The 18,816-nt window shown below is 44.5% G+C and overlaps 1 protein-coding gene across 4 annotated transcripts in view; it reads right to left on the bottom strand.

Annotated features, from left to right (window-relative positions):
- ATP7A (ATPase copper transporting alpha) overlaps window positions 1-18,816 on the bottom strand; it is a 117,388-nt gene that overhangs the window by 73,553 nt on the left and 25,019 nt on the right. For all 4 annotated transcript variants that reach the window (XM_068247597.1, XM_068247596.1, XM_068247598.1 and 1 more), the window contains one exon: window positions 8,884-9,010. In XM_068247597.1, coding sequence (XP_068103698.1) covers window positions 8,884-8,997 — 114 coding nt within the window. In that variant the 5' untranslated portion in view covers window positions 8,998-9,010. The remainder of the gene's footprint in view (window positions 1-8,883; window positions 9,011-18,816) is intronic.

The raw sequence follows: 18,816 nt of genomic DNA, 5'->3' as shown, positions 1-18,816 counted from the left end.
GTCCAATCTGAATTTCGATCGATTTATCAATCAATTTTTCAATCAATTTTTTCCAATCAATTTTCATTCCTTTTTATGAAAATTGATCGAAAAAAAAAAGGTTCTAAAAATCGATCGGAAAATCAAAAATCGATCAGAAAGTTGATCAAAATACAGATAGGACATGTTGGAAATAATTGATCTGGCAGGTAAATCTGCCAGAACATTGTATGGTGTGTACCTAGCATAAGAGGTAAATAAAATTTTAAGCAATAGAAGTCATACCCAACTTAATGGATAAGGAAACAAAGGTCCTTAGTGGAATAAAAATTGGGACATACAGTAATTTTGTGATAATATAATCCTTATGTCTAATAAAATGTATTTAAATTAAGTTCATTGTTGGTTCAGTAATGAGGTATGTTATAAAAAGATTACAAATACCTAGAATTGTAAAAGCTACCACAGGTATGAGGATGTCTTGAATGGATATTAATAGAGAGAGAGCTAAAAGCATTGGCAGCAAATAACTGTGTTGTTCCATAATTTTAAACACACAACCAAAAACACATAAAACAATAGCGAATTCCCACAATAGCCAATCTCAGCGACTGGCAGTCCCCTTGAAAAAAAAACAACAACAAAAAACCTAAAATAAAAAAAAAAATAAAAGTCAATTTGTGGATTTAGGGCCCATTTCCACTTGAGCCGCACGCGTCTGCAAGATGTGCTGCGGCACTTCCGAGTCTGCGGCTACACAGACGAATCCCATCCACCGTGCCATGCATGGCTATGGGTTTCGCAGCAACTTGCACTATTTCGGATGGCAATGTCTGCCGAATCACTGGCGCAAGCAATTAGGCCAGCGGCGCCATTGTAACCTACGGCAGTTCCTGAATGTTCCCATCCATACATCGCGGACATCTAGAGGTGTATCTTCAGAAGTACTTTTGGCAAAGATACATCTTTAGATGTCAATGACATATGGAGGCAGACATTCTGAAACCCAGAACAATATGTCTGAAATAGCTGGCACACAGGCATTTAGCTTTTTTCTTTTTATTAGTCTACGGGTTAAGAAGGCATATTATGGAGCATAGAGGGCAATTCATAAGGAAAGATTGTCTAAAAGTAGAAAAAATAAAATGCCCAATGAGAAGTATCTTCGGACTATTACCACTTTTGGGCCTCATTGGAACAGGCAAAGAAATATAATAGAGAAATACTGGTTTATCCTGGAAGAGGGGAAAAAAAAAAAAAAGATTGCAGATCCTGTAGAGCAAACAGTTGTAAGAACGTTTCAGATAAAGTGGTTCACAGTGATAAAGAGTACAAAGAAAGTTTGAATATGGGCACTCTAATATGTGTATAAAGGTTATTGAGGGCAACAAACATCTTCAAGAACAGCACCACCGATTATAACAGAGTTTCCTTTGATTCATCAAATCTATAAAATGAATGTCAATGTAGATATTAGCAAAAAAAGGTATTACTTTTTTCTACCTGCTCAGTAATATGTAGATATTAAAGGGACTCCGTCTCCGAGCTCATCTAAAAAATAAAAGTTGTACTCACCCAGGGCTTTTTCCAGCCCAGTGCTGGTCGGGAGGTCCCACGACGGCGTCCTGGCTCCTCTCCTACTCCCCGCTCCGGAATGGCTGACAGGCCGCAGCCCGGGCGACACTCGCCCGAGTGTCGGGCTGCTCCTTCCGCGTATGACGCGGCTGACGTCACATGCCGGCCGCCTCGCGTCATCACAGGGCCGGCGTGAAAGTACTGCGCATGCGCGATTAAAGCGCGCATGCGCGGTACTGCCACTCCGGCCGCCGTGATGATGCGAGGCGGCCGGCGTGCGACGTCAGCCGCGTCATACGCGCAAGGAGCAGCCCGACACTCGGGCGAGTGTCGCCCGGGCTGCGGCCGGTCAGCCATTCCGGAGCGGGGAGTAGGAGAGGAGCCAGGACGCGGTCGTGGGACCTCCCGACCAGCACTGGGCTGGAAAAAGCCCCGGGTGAGTACAACTTTTATTTTTTAGATGAGCTCGGAGTCCCTTTAAAATTCAATAATAGAAGTGGGAAAGTAGATGCACAAGTACACTGTCTCCAGCTCCTGACCCTTTGCAAGCTGCTCAGCAATAACTCTTAAGCTGGCCACTAACGGTCCAATTTGTAGCGAAAAATCGTTAGAGCGATCAGAAATTCTGATCGGATTGGTTGTAAATAATCTCCATTGGTGGACACAATCGATTATGAACGAGTGAAAAAAATGTCGCCCGAATGAATTTTCGTCGAACGAAAATTGGATTTTCTTGGTGGTCGTGATAGATAGGGAGCAAAGATTGGTTAGTTAATGGTGTAGTGAACGATTTTTCGTCCGATCAGAATTTCTGATCGCTCGAACGATTTTTCACTAGAAATTGGACAGTTAGTGGCCACCTTTAGGCTGCGTTAAGGCCTCTTTCACAGTGCGACGTTAGAAAATGTTTTAACGTAGACTAAGGCACAACAATACAAAGTCTGTGCAACATTCACAGTGCACACGTTGCGTTTGTGTGTAACGTGTAGCAATATTTAGAAGGTGCTGCATGCTGTACACTTAGCTATACATTAGCTGCGTTATGTGTGTTGCACATGCTTAGTAAGGTTTTTGTTTTTTTTTTTAAAGTAACGCATGCGCTGTTTTCATTCCATCAGTATGCAACGAAAATGGCGCACCAAGAGACACATAACGCTGTGCAAAATAACGTCCAGTTTCATAACCTACATGCGCTGCGTTAGGGGCACGTTGTGCGACCTTAACGTCGCATCAAACGTAACGTCTGAGTGTGTAGGAGGTCTAACAGCAGGACCTTGCATCGGACAATATAATCGCATTGTTAATGCGATGCAATTACATTGTAGTGGTATGTTCACTAAGGCACGTTAGCAGTGTGGTGCGGTAGAACACGTTGACATAATAGGTGCAGTAAAGCATACATTGTATGTACTGTATGTCACACTTTTCTCCTCCCTTGCGCTATGATCCTGAATTTTGCAGGATATGCGTGGCAATGACCCAGTGTGAACATAGCCCTAATGTCATAAGTAACACCTACCTGCCAATCAATTGCCATTGCATAATGAACTGACCGGATGGGGAACTTCAATCCCTTTTTGTAGGTAATATAGCCCTGGCCACCTTCAGCTTTCACATTGTAATATGTTGCATATCTAAGCCATCCAACATATCATTTGCAGTTTATCAGAACATGCTAATATTTGTGTATTCTGTTAGAAAGTTCTTGTTGTAGGAAAGGGTTTAGCAGATACTTTCATCAAATCCGAATTGCATGTGTACGTAGAAGAACATTAAAGAGAGGCTGTTGCAATTGGGTATAAAGCCAGCTGCTCTTTTATACAGGTTTATGCCTGTTCTGTCCTTGCATTTATAAATATTTTAATTTCAACAATTAAAAGTAAAGTTTTAGGACCTATAGCCCCCCCTTTAACCTCTTGACGACCAGCTAACGCCAACTGGTCGTCTGCGGGTTACCATGGAAACGAGGGTGTCTCCGTGAACAGCCGGAGAGCCGGCGATCGCGGGTCGCCGGCAAAATGTAAACAGGCGGGGAAGAAATCCCCGCTGTTTACATCACACGGCGGTGCTGCGCAGCAGCGCCGTAAGGCAGATCGGCGATCCCCGGCCTCTGATTGGCTGGGGATCGCCGCATTCTTATTCGCCGGCATCTGTTGTAGGCGGCGCAGGACGGATCTCCGTCCTGCGCTGCCCATAGGAGGAAGGGAAACGCCGGAGGGGGACGGAGGCGGAAAATGGCTGCGGAGGGGGGTTTTGAGGAGGCCCCCCCCGCCGAACGAACAGAGCCGGCGGCGATCAGACCCCCCCAGCAGGACATTCCCCTAGTGGGGAAAAAAAAGGGGTAGTCTGATCGCCCTGGCTCACTCCTGATCGGTGCTGCGGGCTGGAGAGCCCACGCAGCACCGATCAGTGCAGAAAGCCCTGGTCGGCAAGTGGTTAAATCACAAGAGCAATCAATGTTCATATTAGATTTCCCCTGATCCACTAGGACTGTGTTTTGTGATTTTCAGCTTGAGGTCAGGAGCCTGGAACACTTTACATCATTTTCTGTCCTGCTTCAATTATGGAATTTTTATAACTATATTGAAATTGATTGTATGCTTTTGAAGAATCAAAAAAAAAGAAAAAACGTTTTTTAATTGGTATTGCTTATCTTGAAGACGTTTGCTGCACTAACAGGTGAAGTTCAAAGCAGACCCGATTGCTCATTATATGGGTGCTGCTCCAAATGCAAGTTTATTATTGATGGCCACCACATCTGAAGATAACCAAACATAAGGGCAGCACGGTGGTGTAGTGGGTAGTGCTCTCCCCTTGGAACGCTGGGTCCCCGGTTCGATTCCCAGCCAGGTCAACATCTGCAAGGAGTTTGTATGTTCTCCCTGTGTCTGTGTGGGTTTCCCCTGGGTACTCCGGTTTCCTCCCACATCCCAAAAACATACAGAGAAGTTAATTGGCTTCCCCCTAAATTGGCCCTAGACTACGACGCATACACTACACAATACATACATAGACATAGGACTATGGTAGGGATTAGATTGTGAGCTCCTCAGAGGGACAGTTAGGTGACAAGACAATATACTCTGTATAGCGCTGCGGAATATGTTGGCGCTATATAAATACTAAATAATAATAAGGAAAGGTGGGGGGGAAAGGCTGTGCATCCCTAAACACATGTTGCAATTGAATGGTTAATCGCACAGGCATACACCACCTCTGCAAGACTGAAAAATGCATGCCCTGCATCCAAGACAAATGCTAACATTTATTAAGCTAGGAGGAACTTTAGCTTCCAATATGGTTTGCATGCAAAGTATATTATACTAGACACTTGCGCCACGGTGAGGCAAACCTCCGGGCAAGTGACCTAACCTAAATTTAAAACCTTGGGAGCAGCTAAGCAAAAGGAAAATGTGTAACTTACATTTTGTTGATAATAATATAATAAGTAGTAGCAGATTTGCATCTGAATTGAATGTGAAGTGTGCAGAAAATCTATTTAGGTGCTACACACTGAGCTGGTGGTCATTTCAGATGCAGCCTTAGCGGTATGCGCTGGCGTTCTCCTCGCTGTTCAATAATAATAAGGATCTTGATTAAAAATCCTGTTGTCTTATTGAATGTCCTTGTATAAATCGATAAAACCGATCTACAGCTTCCTGTTTTTCTAGATAATTCTCGGTTATTACATTAAAAAATAGGGCTGGTCTTGTGCCTACGTATCCTCTAAAACCTCTTTATCATATCTTTAGCAGTGATTTTCCTTTATTTTTCTCAAGGATCATTTAAAGCATAACTTTTTCCACCAGACTGAGAAGAAATATTATTCTAAACTCTTCATATGTAGGTGCCCCAGATTTTTTATGTAACAAGCGTGAAAATTGAGTTGTATGATTTAAGATCTGTAGTCCCCCCCCCCCCCCCCCCCCCCCCCCCTAGTGACCAGGCTATTTTTCACTAATTAGGCCACTGCAGCTTTAAGGCATTGCTGCAGGGCTGTACAACCTAGCACACAAGTGATCCCCCCCCCTTTTTCTGCCCACCAACAGAGCTCTTTGTTGGTGTGCTCTGATTGCTCCTGGAGTGTTTGTTGTTGTTTTTGGTTTTTTTTTTTTACAAATATCTATTTGTTTTATTTGTAATAAATATTATTCACTTTACCCCCACGTGTACGAATTTCTCCGTCCCTTTTTCCATCCTTTCACCCCCAGGGACGGAGAAATCCGTACTTTCCGCGCTCCCGCCGCTGCCCGCGCTCCCACTCGCTCTAGCGCGCACTCCCGCTCGTAAACACGCCGCCGGCCGCTCGCCCAGAAATCAATGAACGGGAAAATCCATTCCCGTTCATTGATCTAAGCCCCGCAATGATCCGCTGCTTCTCCGCTAAGCAGCGCGATCATTGTGAAAATAAAAAAAACTTTCTTAGCCTCCTAGTACTTCCTGCAAGCGTCCGGAAGGACGCTTGCAGGTTGCATTAAACAAAAAGTTACTGTTGCCATCTTGTGGCCAAATAGTAAAACTACACCCTAAAGCATTTTTTACAAACAAATAAATTAGTTTTACACAAAAAATTAACTCCTTACCTCCCACACTCCCCAATTTTTTTTTTTGGTAATAAAAAAAAAAAAAAATTACAATTAAAAAAAATACATAAATAGTTACCTTAGGGACTGAACTTTTTAAATATTTATGTCAAGAGGGTATAACACTGTTACTTTATAAACTATGGGCTTGTAATTAGGGATGGACGCAAAACTGAAAAAAATGCACCTTTATTTCCAATTAAAATATTGGCGCCAAACATTGTAATAGGGAAATAATTTAAACGGTTTTATAACCGGGACAAATGGGCAAATACATTTCATGGGTTTTAACTACAGTAGCATGCATTATTTGAAAACTATGAAGGCCGAAAACTGAAAAATAATAAATTTTTTCCCACATTTTTTTCCTATTTTCCCATTAAAACACATTTAGAATAAAATAATTCTTGCCATAATGTCCCACCTAAAGAAAGCCTAATTGGTGGCGAAAAAAACAAGATATAGTTCATTTCATTGTGATAAGTAATGATAAAGTTATAGACGAATGAATGGAAGGAGCGCTGAAAGGCGAAAATTGCTCTGGTGGTCAAGGGGTAAAACCCCTCAGTTGGGAAGTAGTTAAACTATTTTTTTTTGTATTTGTGTATCCCTCCCTCCCCCCGCCAGTACATGTCACATGGTGACATTTTTACTGCTGGCAGGTGATGTCACTGGAAGGAGATGCTTCTTGCTTTTTTTTTTTTGCAGTTGTAAACAGCTTTTATTTCCCACAATGCAACAAGGCTCCCACAGTGTGATGTCAGTACCTCAGTGCTGTGAGACGCTGACATCACACTGTGGGAGGGGTTTCACCACAAAATCAGCCATACAGAGGCCCCTGATAATCCGTTTGAGAAAAGGAATAGATTTCTCATGGGAAAGGGGTATCAGCTACTGATCTTGGTCACAGTTTCTCTTTAACATTTCGCATGTTCGAATTGGTGCTGCTTCTAAATCTAGTCATTACTTAAGGCCAACAACAAGGAAATTACATTCTCAGTAAAGATGTTGGCACAGGTAATGTAATACTGAGCTGCACCATAGTGCTCAATGATATTTAGCTCAATCTTGCCCTGGGCAAACATGTTACTGTAATTACCATGCACAGGGTTACACATCTGTCTTACCATGTAAACAAACACAAGCAAGGCACTAAGACTGTGCAAGCAGAAGCCTGAAAAGTGATTAAAGTCTATATACACGGTTTCCCTGAAAATAAGACCTACCCTGAAAATGAGCCCTAGCATATTTTTTCTTTTAAGATTTCTGAGGAAGTTTGAAATATAAGCCCTACTATAAAATAAGCCCCAGTTACAGTTCACAAAAAGTCACTTGAAATAAAGTGTCCAGGCAGTTACATTATACATGTAAAACGTTAAATCAGCTGACAATGGAATACAGCAAGACCCTTCACCAAGGAAAGCAGAAACCCCCAAAAGAATGACACTTAAAAGATCCCCCAAGACCAAAAAATAAGGGTTGACAATTGTCAAACGCTCTGTAAGGCTACTTTCCCACCAAGACGTTGCGTTTTAGGGGGCGTTATGGTCGCATAACGTGCCCCTAACGCAACGCATGGTGGTGTTGAAGTTGGACGTCAGATTGAGCTGCGTTATGCGGCTCTCAAAGCAGCCGCACCAAGTTAGTGATAGAAAGTCCGGATCTTTTTAAGGATTCAGATCATTTGAATCGGGATCATTGAAAAGATCCGGATCTTTGAACCGAATCATTTGAATCATTTTACTAGGGAAGCAGACTGGGTGAAATGACTAGCAGGACAGGACCTTCCCTGCACTGTACATTCTGTATGTTCCTGTTTCTTCCAGACAGACATCCACTGTGAACCGAATCTTTCATTGTGATGATCCAGATGATTCGACTCACAAAAAAGATTCGGATCAAATGAACGATTCCTTCATGATCCGGACAACACTACAGTTCCACCACCAGTCTCCCCACAGTGCAGTGAATATTAATTAGCCATGTGGTTGGCGGAGGAGGAAGAGGGGAGACCTCCTCCTCCAGCATTACTGAGCATGTGCAAACAGTCTAACGTGGCTTAGCCCAGTATAACATACAGCATGCAGCACTTTGATTAAACGTGCTGCGTTACAATGTAACGCAACGTGTGCACTGTGAACAAGCACATTGATTTTACAGTGCTGAGTTAGGCTGCGTTACTGGCTGCTGTAACGTGGGACTTTAACGTACCACTGGGAAACCAGCCTAAATGTAGATTGTATTTACGTGAGAAAAGGAAATTGAATCATTTGTGAGAAATTCATGAGGGAATTCTGGGTTTGTAAAATCATGATGTTGTTCCAGAATGTGATGACATGGCTATATTTGAATAAATATTGATTTTTTTTTTGTTCAAGAATAAATGTAGATTGTTCATGGAAAATAAGACATACTCTGAAAATGTAGGATGTAATCCTCAGTCCTAGAAAATGTAGAGTAGTAATCTCAATTTATCTTGATTGGACTAGTATACAAACCTGATTGAATTCAATTTGTTTTTTGAGGTATGAATAGAATTGTGAACAATCATTCAATTATTTCTAATGATTGATCATGCAAAGACAGAAAAGTGCACTGCCAGCTTTGCTTCTATAACATATGGCTGTACATTGCTACCAGTTACAGAAAACAGTATAAAATAACCATCTACAAGGAATGTAAAAAGGTACAAGAGACAAATGTAAAATAGAAGGAAACGATAGACAAAGCTGAAGGGATTACTTACTTTAATACTGTGAACTCCATTGAGTCTACCAATGTGTTGCTCTATGTTTTGGACACAAGAATTGCATGTCATTCCCTCCACAGGGATGACAGCTAGCAGCGCCCTTACATCCATCTCTGTCCAGTTACTAAAGAGAGAGAAAGAAAGACTTTAGGGTTAGCACTGGAGAAGAAACAGGAAAATGTAATAGAAGGCAAAATACAATAAACAAGAATAAAATTATAAATCTGCCCAAATATTAGTAATATTTACCAATATACCAAATTCTTGCAGAAGGTGCAACTTGTGTTATCTAGTGGTGCAGCTGATGTGCCTCTCCCTTCCTGATCAGACCAAGTATTAAATTAGCCGAGTCAGCCAGTGATGTCACCAGTTGCCTAAAGCCATAACAAAACTGCTGGATAATTTAATTTTATACAAAATGCTGCGTGTAATTCTGATCTATTATTTCCTGTCCTACAACCTCATTTTAATCTGTGCATTCAGGCTTTCTTTCTTGTGCGTTTACAATACATTCATTGGCAATATTCAACCAAAAGATAAAGAACGTCAGCTGGACGACGGAACTGTGTCGTAAAGGAAAATTGAAATGATGAACATGGAAGAAGCTACTTCTAGTTGAAGAACATTCGCCTGGCCGTGGTGCTCAACCTGTCTCAAAATCCCTCTTAAATCAGTATGCCAATGTATTAGCTGCGCTCCATTCCAGAGATAAAAATCACTACAAGTCCACTATACATAATATATAAGGGTTCGCTTGTTTAGACCGCATTCAATTTCCAATCATTAAAAACCAGAAATAAGCAGCGCTCTAATCCGTTTAATTATGTCTAGCAGTAGCTGGGTAGTGTAGTGGCTAAGGGCCCTGACACAGGCAATAAGGGTTCAAATTTCAGCTCTTTCTGTTCAGTAAGTCAGCACCTACTCAGTAAGGAGACCTCGGGCAAGACTCCCTAACACTGCTATTGTCTACTGAGCGTTCCCTAGTGGCTGCAGCTCCTCCACTGAGTCTGCCAGAAGAAAAGTGCAATAAATATGTTCTGGGTCTTGTCTGTGTAGATTCGCCTGTGTTTTATACAGCCTAGAAACTTAAAATATACACACCGAGCCCTTAGCTCTTGCAAAATAAGTACTTTGTGCACATTTTCCTGCAATGTTATCGACGCAGAACTCAATGGGAAAGTCAAATACAGTTTCATAGCAAAGTTTGTTCTGCATCATATGTATATCGCGGTACTAATGTGCCACAAAGAGCTTTTTAGGGGCAGCAAACACCCAAATCAACGTTGCGTTTTCCTGGAGTTTTCAAGCATTTGCTATATTGGTTGTTCCTGCACCCATACCACGTTTCCTATCATATACAATACAATACAATACTATTTCTATAGCGCTTTTCTCCAATAGGACTCAAAGCGCTTAGGCTTTCTCAGATTCAGTAATTCGTAGTAGGATGAAGTATTCACACAACAAAAGTTATATTTCTGCAAATGCCAAACTGAACAGGTGGGTTTTCAGTCTAGTTTTAAATAGAGTCTGAAGCGAGAATAAAACTCGCTTCAGCACTTATATTCAGCAGGGGCATGTGTGCCCCTGCTAAAACTCCGCTATCACACGGCTAATTGGGGGTCCCTTACCTCCCAAATCCCCTCGTGGAGTCCTGGGGATCTCTTCCTGGTGAGGCAGGGCTAATGGCCGCAGCCCTGCCTTCACGCGCGTTTATCAGTGCGTATCTCCGCCTCTCCCCCGCCCCTCTCAATCAGGGATTTGGGAGGTAAGGGATAGCGGCGTTTTAGCAGGGGAACACATGCCCCTGCTGAATATAAGCTCTGAAGTGAGATTTTTTCTCGCTTCAGTGTCTCTTAGATTTAAACACCTCTAGAGATGGAGCTGTCCTGATCTGTTGAGGTAAGGAGTTCCAAAACATAGGGGCAGCATGACAGAAGGCTCTGGGACCAACAATTTCCAAGTGGACTCTGGGTAAGACTAGATTATTAGACCCTGTGGATCTGAGAATGCGGGGATTGCTACGCAGCTGCAACATTTCTTTCATGTATCCAGGGCCCAGATTATTCAGTGATTTAAATGTCAGTAGGCCAATCTTGAATAGAACCCTCCATTCTATAGGTAGCCAGTGAAGGGAGTGCAGGACTGGCGTTATGTGGCAGTGACGGGGTTGGTTGGTTAGCAGTCTGGCAGCAGTGTTCTGTATCGGTTGTAGGCGGTACAAGTCCTTTTTTGGAAGGCCAGTGTAGAGAGCATTGCAGTAGTCCAGTCGGGAGGTAATGAAGGCATGAACTAAAGTTGGTAGATCTTCTGGGGGGATGAGGTGCTTGATTTTTGCGATGTTCTTAAGGTGAAAATAGGATGATTTCACCACAGCAGAGATGTGAGTTCTGAAGTTTAAATCCCCATCAATTAGAACTCCCAGGCTACGCACATGATTAGAGCTGCGTAGATCCGTGCCTCCTATTCCCAGTGGTGAAGACTGCAAGTTAAGTTGTTTTGTTGTCATGCGCTTCCCTCCGATCAGAAGGACTTCAGTTTTGTCTGCATTTAGTTTCAGCCAGTTGTCATCCATTGCTGTAGTTCACATAAGCAGGCGTTTATAGTTGGAGTTGGGTCTGTCACACCAGGCTTGAAGGAAAGATATAGTTAGGTGTCGTCCGCATAGCAGTGGTATGTCAGGCCATGTTTTTGGATTCTTTTTCCGAGCGGTAACATGTAAATCGTGAAAATGTGGGGTAAATGAGGTGCAACCACAAGGCACCAAATGCAAACATTGGTCACGATGCAGTATGTGAGGGCAGCAGGCTATTGATGCAAACCTGTCTTTTTCATCCTTGTGAATGAACCCATACAGCAATATTAAATCCCCTCACCCAGCCTGCTGCCTGGACAGTGTAGGTAAGCAGCTCATTCACAACATTTTAATTCTGCTGTCCTGTAGTCAAGCTCCCAGTTCTAACCATAGACAGGCAGCTTTTGATTTCTCTCTCTGGGATCAGCGAAGTTTTTCTACAATTATGTGGTGCTAGAACCAAGCCAGCAGTATAGCACAACGCTGGGGCAAACAGCAGCCCGCAGGTTGTATACGGCCCAAGTGCGCTATTACTCCGGCCCACCGACAGGCGGCTACATTCCTCTCCTCCCTCCCTCCCATGTCACAACGTCGGAACATGCCAGCATATTACAGGCTGGCAGCCAGAGTGCAATACGCTGGCACATCCTGACGTTGTGTCATGTAACGCCCTGTTGCCATGGAGACACAATGCTGGATTCGGCAATGCGGTGAGCTTTAAATCCCCCTGTGTCTGCCCACTTGCAACTCTGCAGGGAGGGGGGAGGAACTTACAGGAATGCAGCCCGCGTTTCGCAGCAGGGCTGTGGAGTCGGTACAAAAATTATCTGACTCCAACTCAGACTCCTCAGTTTATGACTCCTTAGTCTAATACTTACCAGGGATATGGATTTGGTACAAAAATCATCCGACTCCAACTCCCGACTCCTCAGTTTATGAAACCACCAACTCAGACTCCAACTCCAGGTACCCAAAATTACTCTGACTCCTCGACTCCCGAGTCCAACTTCACAGCCCTGGTTCGCAGCATGTGGCCTGGGCCGTGCAACGTTTGCCTAGCCCTGGTACAGCAGCATGCCATATAGAAGACTGGAAATAGTGCAGACCTTGCTCTAATAGCCAGAGGGCTGGTTCACACTTGGTGCATTTGCAGGGCTTTGGAGTCGGTACTCCAAATCCTCAGTCTATGAAATCACTGACTCCGACTCCAGGCACCCAAAATTGCTCCAACTCTGACTCCTCGACTCCGGCTCCACAGCCCTGAATGCAGGATTTGATTGAGCCATTTTCTAGCTGTATGAATTTGCATAGTTCTCCAGGAACTTGAACTAATTTGCATCTTATTGCCCATCCCTACATCGGAGTTGAAGGATTTATCTACCGCTGCCACAGTCCTGATCATAATGATCAATTCTGCCGGGGAATATTGACAACCCCATGGGCACCGTAATCCGAACGAGAGTTATATGTCCATCACACTCCAAATCCAATTTTTGGCAGAAAGGGCGCATAGACACATCCAATTTTTGATTGGCCATTGACTTTTGCAACTTACATGTATTATGAGGGCCTGCAGATTTTGAATACTATGAACAAATGTTGTTGGTAAGCTCTCATATTACATAGGAGTAGTACAATTGGGCAATCAAAATTGCATGTGGTTATAACCCTAATTAACATATCTCTTCAATTTTGGAGACTGAAGTGCCCAGAGGAAACACACGCAAACATAGGAGAACATACAATCTCCATGCAGATAGTCTCCTGGCCCGGAATCCAACTGGGGACCCACATTTTCAATGTGAGAGTGCTATCCACTACGTCAAGGCTTTTCAACCTGTGGTATGTGTACCACCGGTGGTACTTTGTTGTTGGCCAGGTGGTACACACCAGGCTTGCCTGCCACTTTATTGCCCGCATGCCACTTGTCCTGGTCCTGTCCTGCCTCCACAAAATTTTACTCCCCCTCCCTCGCTCCTTGCTGTGCTGCTCTGCAGCATACTTCACACCTCAGATCAGTTGGGAAGAGACAGCCAGGCCAACGGTGCACAGTAATGGCGCAGATACAGAAAGTGACATCACTGCTCACTTCTTGTATTTGAAGTTTACACGCAGTCACCGCGCATGGTTTGCCTGGCTGTCTCTTAACTGCGGCTGGCTTACCGATGATCTTAGGCGTGATCTGCTTTTTTGCACACGCTCATTCACACATACACAAATAAGGGGTCGGCCAATCCAGTTGTTAGTGTGGATGCTGTATAAGTGTGAGTTTGAGTTGGCTCATGAAGTATACTCATAGTATGTTTTTAGTGGAATGTTGGTCACGGATATTTTTCTACTAATAAAGAATTTTTGCACTGTTGGAGTGGTGGTTATTTTGATTTTTGCAATATGTCGCAGGGCAGCATAGCAAAGAGTGAGCAAGGGGGAGCCGAACTCTGTGGTGAGCCACTGCCTAGCTCTCTGGTGGTGGGGTCAGGCTACCTATAATTAAGTGGGGGGGGGGGGGTGTAGAGGAACTTGCAAGGCTACCTATATTGGCAATACTGACAATTTGTAGGGTAGCAATCTAATTGTAGTCTTTTTCCCCAACACTGCCACCTACTTTTCCCCTCCCATATGCCCTCTTTTCTTAAAGAGAACCCGAGGTGGCATTTCATTAGGTTAGTGGGGCACAGAGGCTGGTTGTGCACACTAACACCAGCCTCTGTTGCCCCATCGTGTGCCTCAAACACCCCCCTGCTCGCCGCTATACCCCCGCAGTGCTGGCAACACGCAGCGTGTCGCCAGCACAATGTTTACCTAAGCGCTGTCTGTCAGCGCCGCTCCCCCGCCTCCTCCGTATCGCCGCTACCCGCCCGCGTCCCTTCCCTCCCGCTGATTGGAGGGAAGGGACGCGGGCGGGTAGCGGCGATGCGGAGGAGGTGGGGGAGCGCTAGGGTAAACATTGTGCTGGCGACGCGCTGGGTGTCGCCAGCACTGCGGGGGTATAGCGGCGAGCAGGGGGGGTCTTTGAGGCACACGATGGGGCAACAGAGGCTGGTGTTAGTGTGCACAACCAGCCTCTGTGCCCCACTAACGTAATGAAATGCCACCTCGGGTTCTCTTTAAAGTGTACCTGTAAGAAAAAAGTGCCCCTGGGGGGTACTTACCTCAGTGAGGGGGAGGCCTTTGTATCCTAAAGAGGTTTCTCCCTTTCTACTCAGTAGAGGGGATCCAGTGCTGGGAGCCCCAAAGCTCTCCTTGTAGGTGTGTGCGCATGCGCAGTAGCTCCTCTCCATTCAGGCTCCAGCAAAAACAGCCAAGCCCGATCGCGTCTAATCTACTGTGCAGGCACACTGGTGGTACTTTTTAGGTTATAAAAGTGGTACAATTAGTACAAAGGTTGAAAAGCCCTGCTCTAGACACACACACACACACACACACACACACACACACACACACACACACACACACACACACACACACACACACACACACACACACACACACACACACACACACACACACACACACACACACACACACACACACACACACACACACACACACACACGTTCTCGGGAACTATATTTGTTTTCCTTGACTGCAATGCTTGAGTTTAGGTCTTCTTTAAAGAGAGTCTGAAGTGAGAATAAATCTCGCTTCAGACCTCATAGATAGCAGGGGCATGTGTGCCCCTGCTAAACCGCCGCTATCGCGCCGCTAAACGGGGGTCCCTTCACCCCCAAATCCCCTTGGTGCAGCGGGGGAACGCTTCCTGGTTGGGGCAGGGCTAACCGCCGCAGCCCTGCCCCACGCGCGTCTGTCAGCGCGTATCTCCGCCTCTCCCCCGCCCCTCTCAGTCTTCCTTCACTGAGAGGGGCGGGGGAGAGGCGGCGATGCGCCGCTGATAGACGCGACTGGAGGATGGGCTGCAGCCGTTAGCCCTGCCTCCAGGAACGACCAAGTCTGCGATCAAGTGTTGCAGTGGGGGGTTTGGGGGTGAAGGGACTCCCGTTTAGCGGCGCGATAGCGGCGGTTTAGCAGGGGCACACATGCCCCTGCTAACTATGAGCTCTGAAGCGAGATTTATTCTCGCTTCAGAGTCTCTTTAAAGGGGAACTGAAGTAAGAAGTATACGGAGGCTGCCATATTTATTTCCTTTTAATCAATACCAGTTGCCTGGCAGCCCTGCTGGTCTATTTCTCTGCAGTAGTATCTGAATAACACCAGAAACAAGCATGCAGCTAATCTTGTCAGATCTGACTTTAAAGTCTGAAACACCTGGTCTGCTGCATGCTTGTTCAGGGGCTATGGCTAATGGTATTAGAGGCAGAGGATAACAAGGACTGCCAGGCAACTGGTATTGTTTAAAAGGAAATAAACATGGCAGCCGCCATATACCTCTATCTTCAGTTCCCCTTTAAAGGGCAACTTAAGTGAGAAGAATACGGTGGCTGCCATATTTATTTCCTTTTAAAATATATGAGTTGACTGGCAGCGCTGCTGATCTACGTCTCTGCAGAAGTGTCTGAATCACACCAGAAACAAGCATGCAGCTAATCTTGTCAGATCTGACAATAATGTCAGAAACACCTGATCTGCATATGCTTGTTCAGGGGCTGTGGCTAAAAGTATTAGAGGCAGAGGATCAGCACGTTAGCCAGGTAACTGGCATTGTTTAAAAGGAAATAAATATGGCAGCCTCCATATCCCTCTCACTTCAATTATCCTTTAACTGCTATTTTGGCTCACTGTAGTGGTCCTTTAAACAAACAGTTGAAATTTGACAGTTGGAAAATGACAGGTTAAAAAAGACATTTAGAAAATGTCAGTTGAAAACTGTATAAAAATGGCAGTTGAAATTTGGCAGTAGAAAAACAGTTGAACTGTCATTTTTAATCTGCCATTTTCCAACTGTCATTTTCCAACTGCCATTTTTTAACTGCCATTTTCCAACTGTCAAATTTCAACTGTTGTTTTCCAACTGCCATTTCCCAACTGCCAATTTCCAACTGCCATTTTCCAACTGCCAAATTTCCAACTGCCATTTTCCAACTGCCATTTTCCAACTGCCATTTTCCAACTGTCACATTTCAACTGTCACATTTCAACTGTCACATTTCAACTGTCACATTTCAACTGTCACATTTCAACTGTCACATTTCAACTGTCACATTTCAACTGTCACATTTCAACTGTTTTTTCCCAACTGCCATTTCCAACTGCCATTTCCAACTGCCATTTTCCAACTGCCATTTTCCAACTGCCATTTTCCAACTGTCAAATTTCAACTGCCATTTTTAACTGCCATTTTCAAACTGTCAAATTTCAACTGCCATTTTCCAACTGTCACATTTCAACTGTTTTTTTCCCAACTGCCATTTTCCAACTGCCATTCTCCAACTGCCATTTTTTAACTGCCATTTTCCAACTGTCACATTTCAACTGTTGTTTTCCAACTGCCATTTTCCAACTGCCAAATTTCAACTGCCATTTTCCAACTGTCACATTTCAACTGTTTTTTTCCAACTGTTTTTTTCCAACTGCCATTTTCCAACTGTCATTTTCCAACTGCCAAATTTCAACTGTCAAATTTCAACTGTCACATTTCAACTGTCACATTTCAACTGTCACATTTCAACTGTCACATTTCAACTGTCACATTTCAACTGTCACATTTCAACTGTCACATTTCAACTGTCACATTTCAACTGTTTTCTTCCAACTGTCATTTCCCAACGGCCAATTTTCCAACTGCCATTTGTCAACTGCCATTTTCCAACTGCCATTTTCCAACTGTCAAATTTCAACTGTTTTTCAACTGCCATTTCCCAACTGCCAAATTTCAACTGCCAATTTCCAACTGCCATTTCCCAACTGCCAAATTTCAACTGTTGTTTTTCAAATGCTATTTTCCAACTGTAATTTTTCAACTATCCTTTTTCAACTGTTTCCTTCTTCCTTTCCTATTTTATTTCATTTGCAAATACAAGCCTTGAGGTCCTCAATATTAAATTTTGATTTGCCACCACATTTTATGTTTTGGGGGCTAGATTTGCACCACGATTTGCACATTTAAAACTGTCAATCTCTAAAATGTCCATAACCAGATGAAACAGTCACAGGTGTCAGATATGCAACTGTGAAGAGGGAGTGGAAGAAAAGGCCTATGTTGGCTTTTTATCTTCCCAGTCTAATGACCTATTTATTGGCTTCAACTTTCAGGGCTGGGGCACACCGAGCGGGCTTTTCTGCGTTTTTGCAGCCGCTTGCGGCTGCGGATACGCTTGGTCAATGTATCTCAATGGGGTGGTTCACACCAGAGCGGGAAGCGTTTTGCAGAAACGCATACTCCCGGGGTGAGGCATTTTTTGGATTGCGGAGGCGTTTCTGCCTCCAATGTAAAGTATAGGAAAAACGCAAACTGCTCTGAAAAACGGCAGTTGAGAGCGGTTTTGCCGGCGTTTTTGTTACAGAAGCTGTTCAGTAACAGCTTTACTGTAACAATATATGAAATCTACTAAACCAAGACCGCTTCCCAAAACCGCAAAATGCTAGGTGAAACGCTACAGAAAAATAAGAAAAAGAGTTTCAAAATCTGCTAGCATTTTGCGGATCTGCTAGCGGGTTTTGGTGTGCACCAGGCCTTATAGTGGTTCTCTTTCCAGGCTAGCACTTGTAGCCACCTTTGAAACCTGTCCACACATTCTCTACCTTAATGTTTGGTTGGTCGCAATAGCAGCATAGTGGACGATACACAGGCTGGGAACGCGAACAATCACTCGCGTTCCCATGCCTGTCGGCCGGTGACGGCCAAACCGGAAGTGTTCGCCGGTGGGTCCTGGGCCATCAGAGCGGGGCTGCGAGGGCACCGATTGTCTGCAGGGGGCTGAGGGAAGCCCCAGGTGAGTTAATCTCATTTTTTTGGGTTGCCTTTAGGTTAACTTTGAGTCTAACATAAAAAATGAGATTTACTCACCTGGGGCTTCCCTCAGCCCCGTGCAGCCGATCGGTGCTCTCGCAGCCCCGCTCCGATGCTCCAGGACACGCCGGCGAACACTTCCGGTTTGGCCGTCACCGGCCGACAGGCATGGGAACGCGAGTGATTCTTCGCGTTCCCAGCCATAATATCGCCCCCTATGCTGCTATTGCGTTTATTTTCTGGTGTCTGGGGTAACTGTTGCTGCATTTATTATTTAATGGTCATAGTTGGCTATATTTGCTGCTTTGGGGTTACGGTTACGCTCCGCCCATACAATGTCATGCCCACGCCCATTTTCCGGCGCGGCACGCTACGTGCGCCGGCAACACCAATCCACCCCCCACGGCCATTTTTCGGTTACTGCCTAGCTCTAGTCACTGACTAGCTC

The sequence above is a fragment of the Hyperolius riggenbachi genome, chromosome 8 (genome assembly GCF_040937935.1).
Source record: "Hyperolius riggenbachi isolate aHypRig1 chromosome 8, aHypRig1.pri, whole genome shotgun sequence".
Lineage (NCBI taxonomy): Eukaryota > Metazoa > Chordata > Amphibia > Anura > Hyperoliidae > Hyperolius > Hyperolius riggenbachi.
This window is presented reverse-complemented; position numbering and strand designations above follow the sequence as displayed.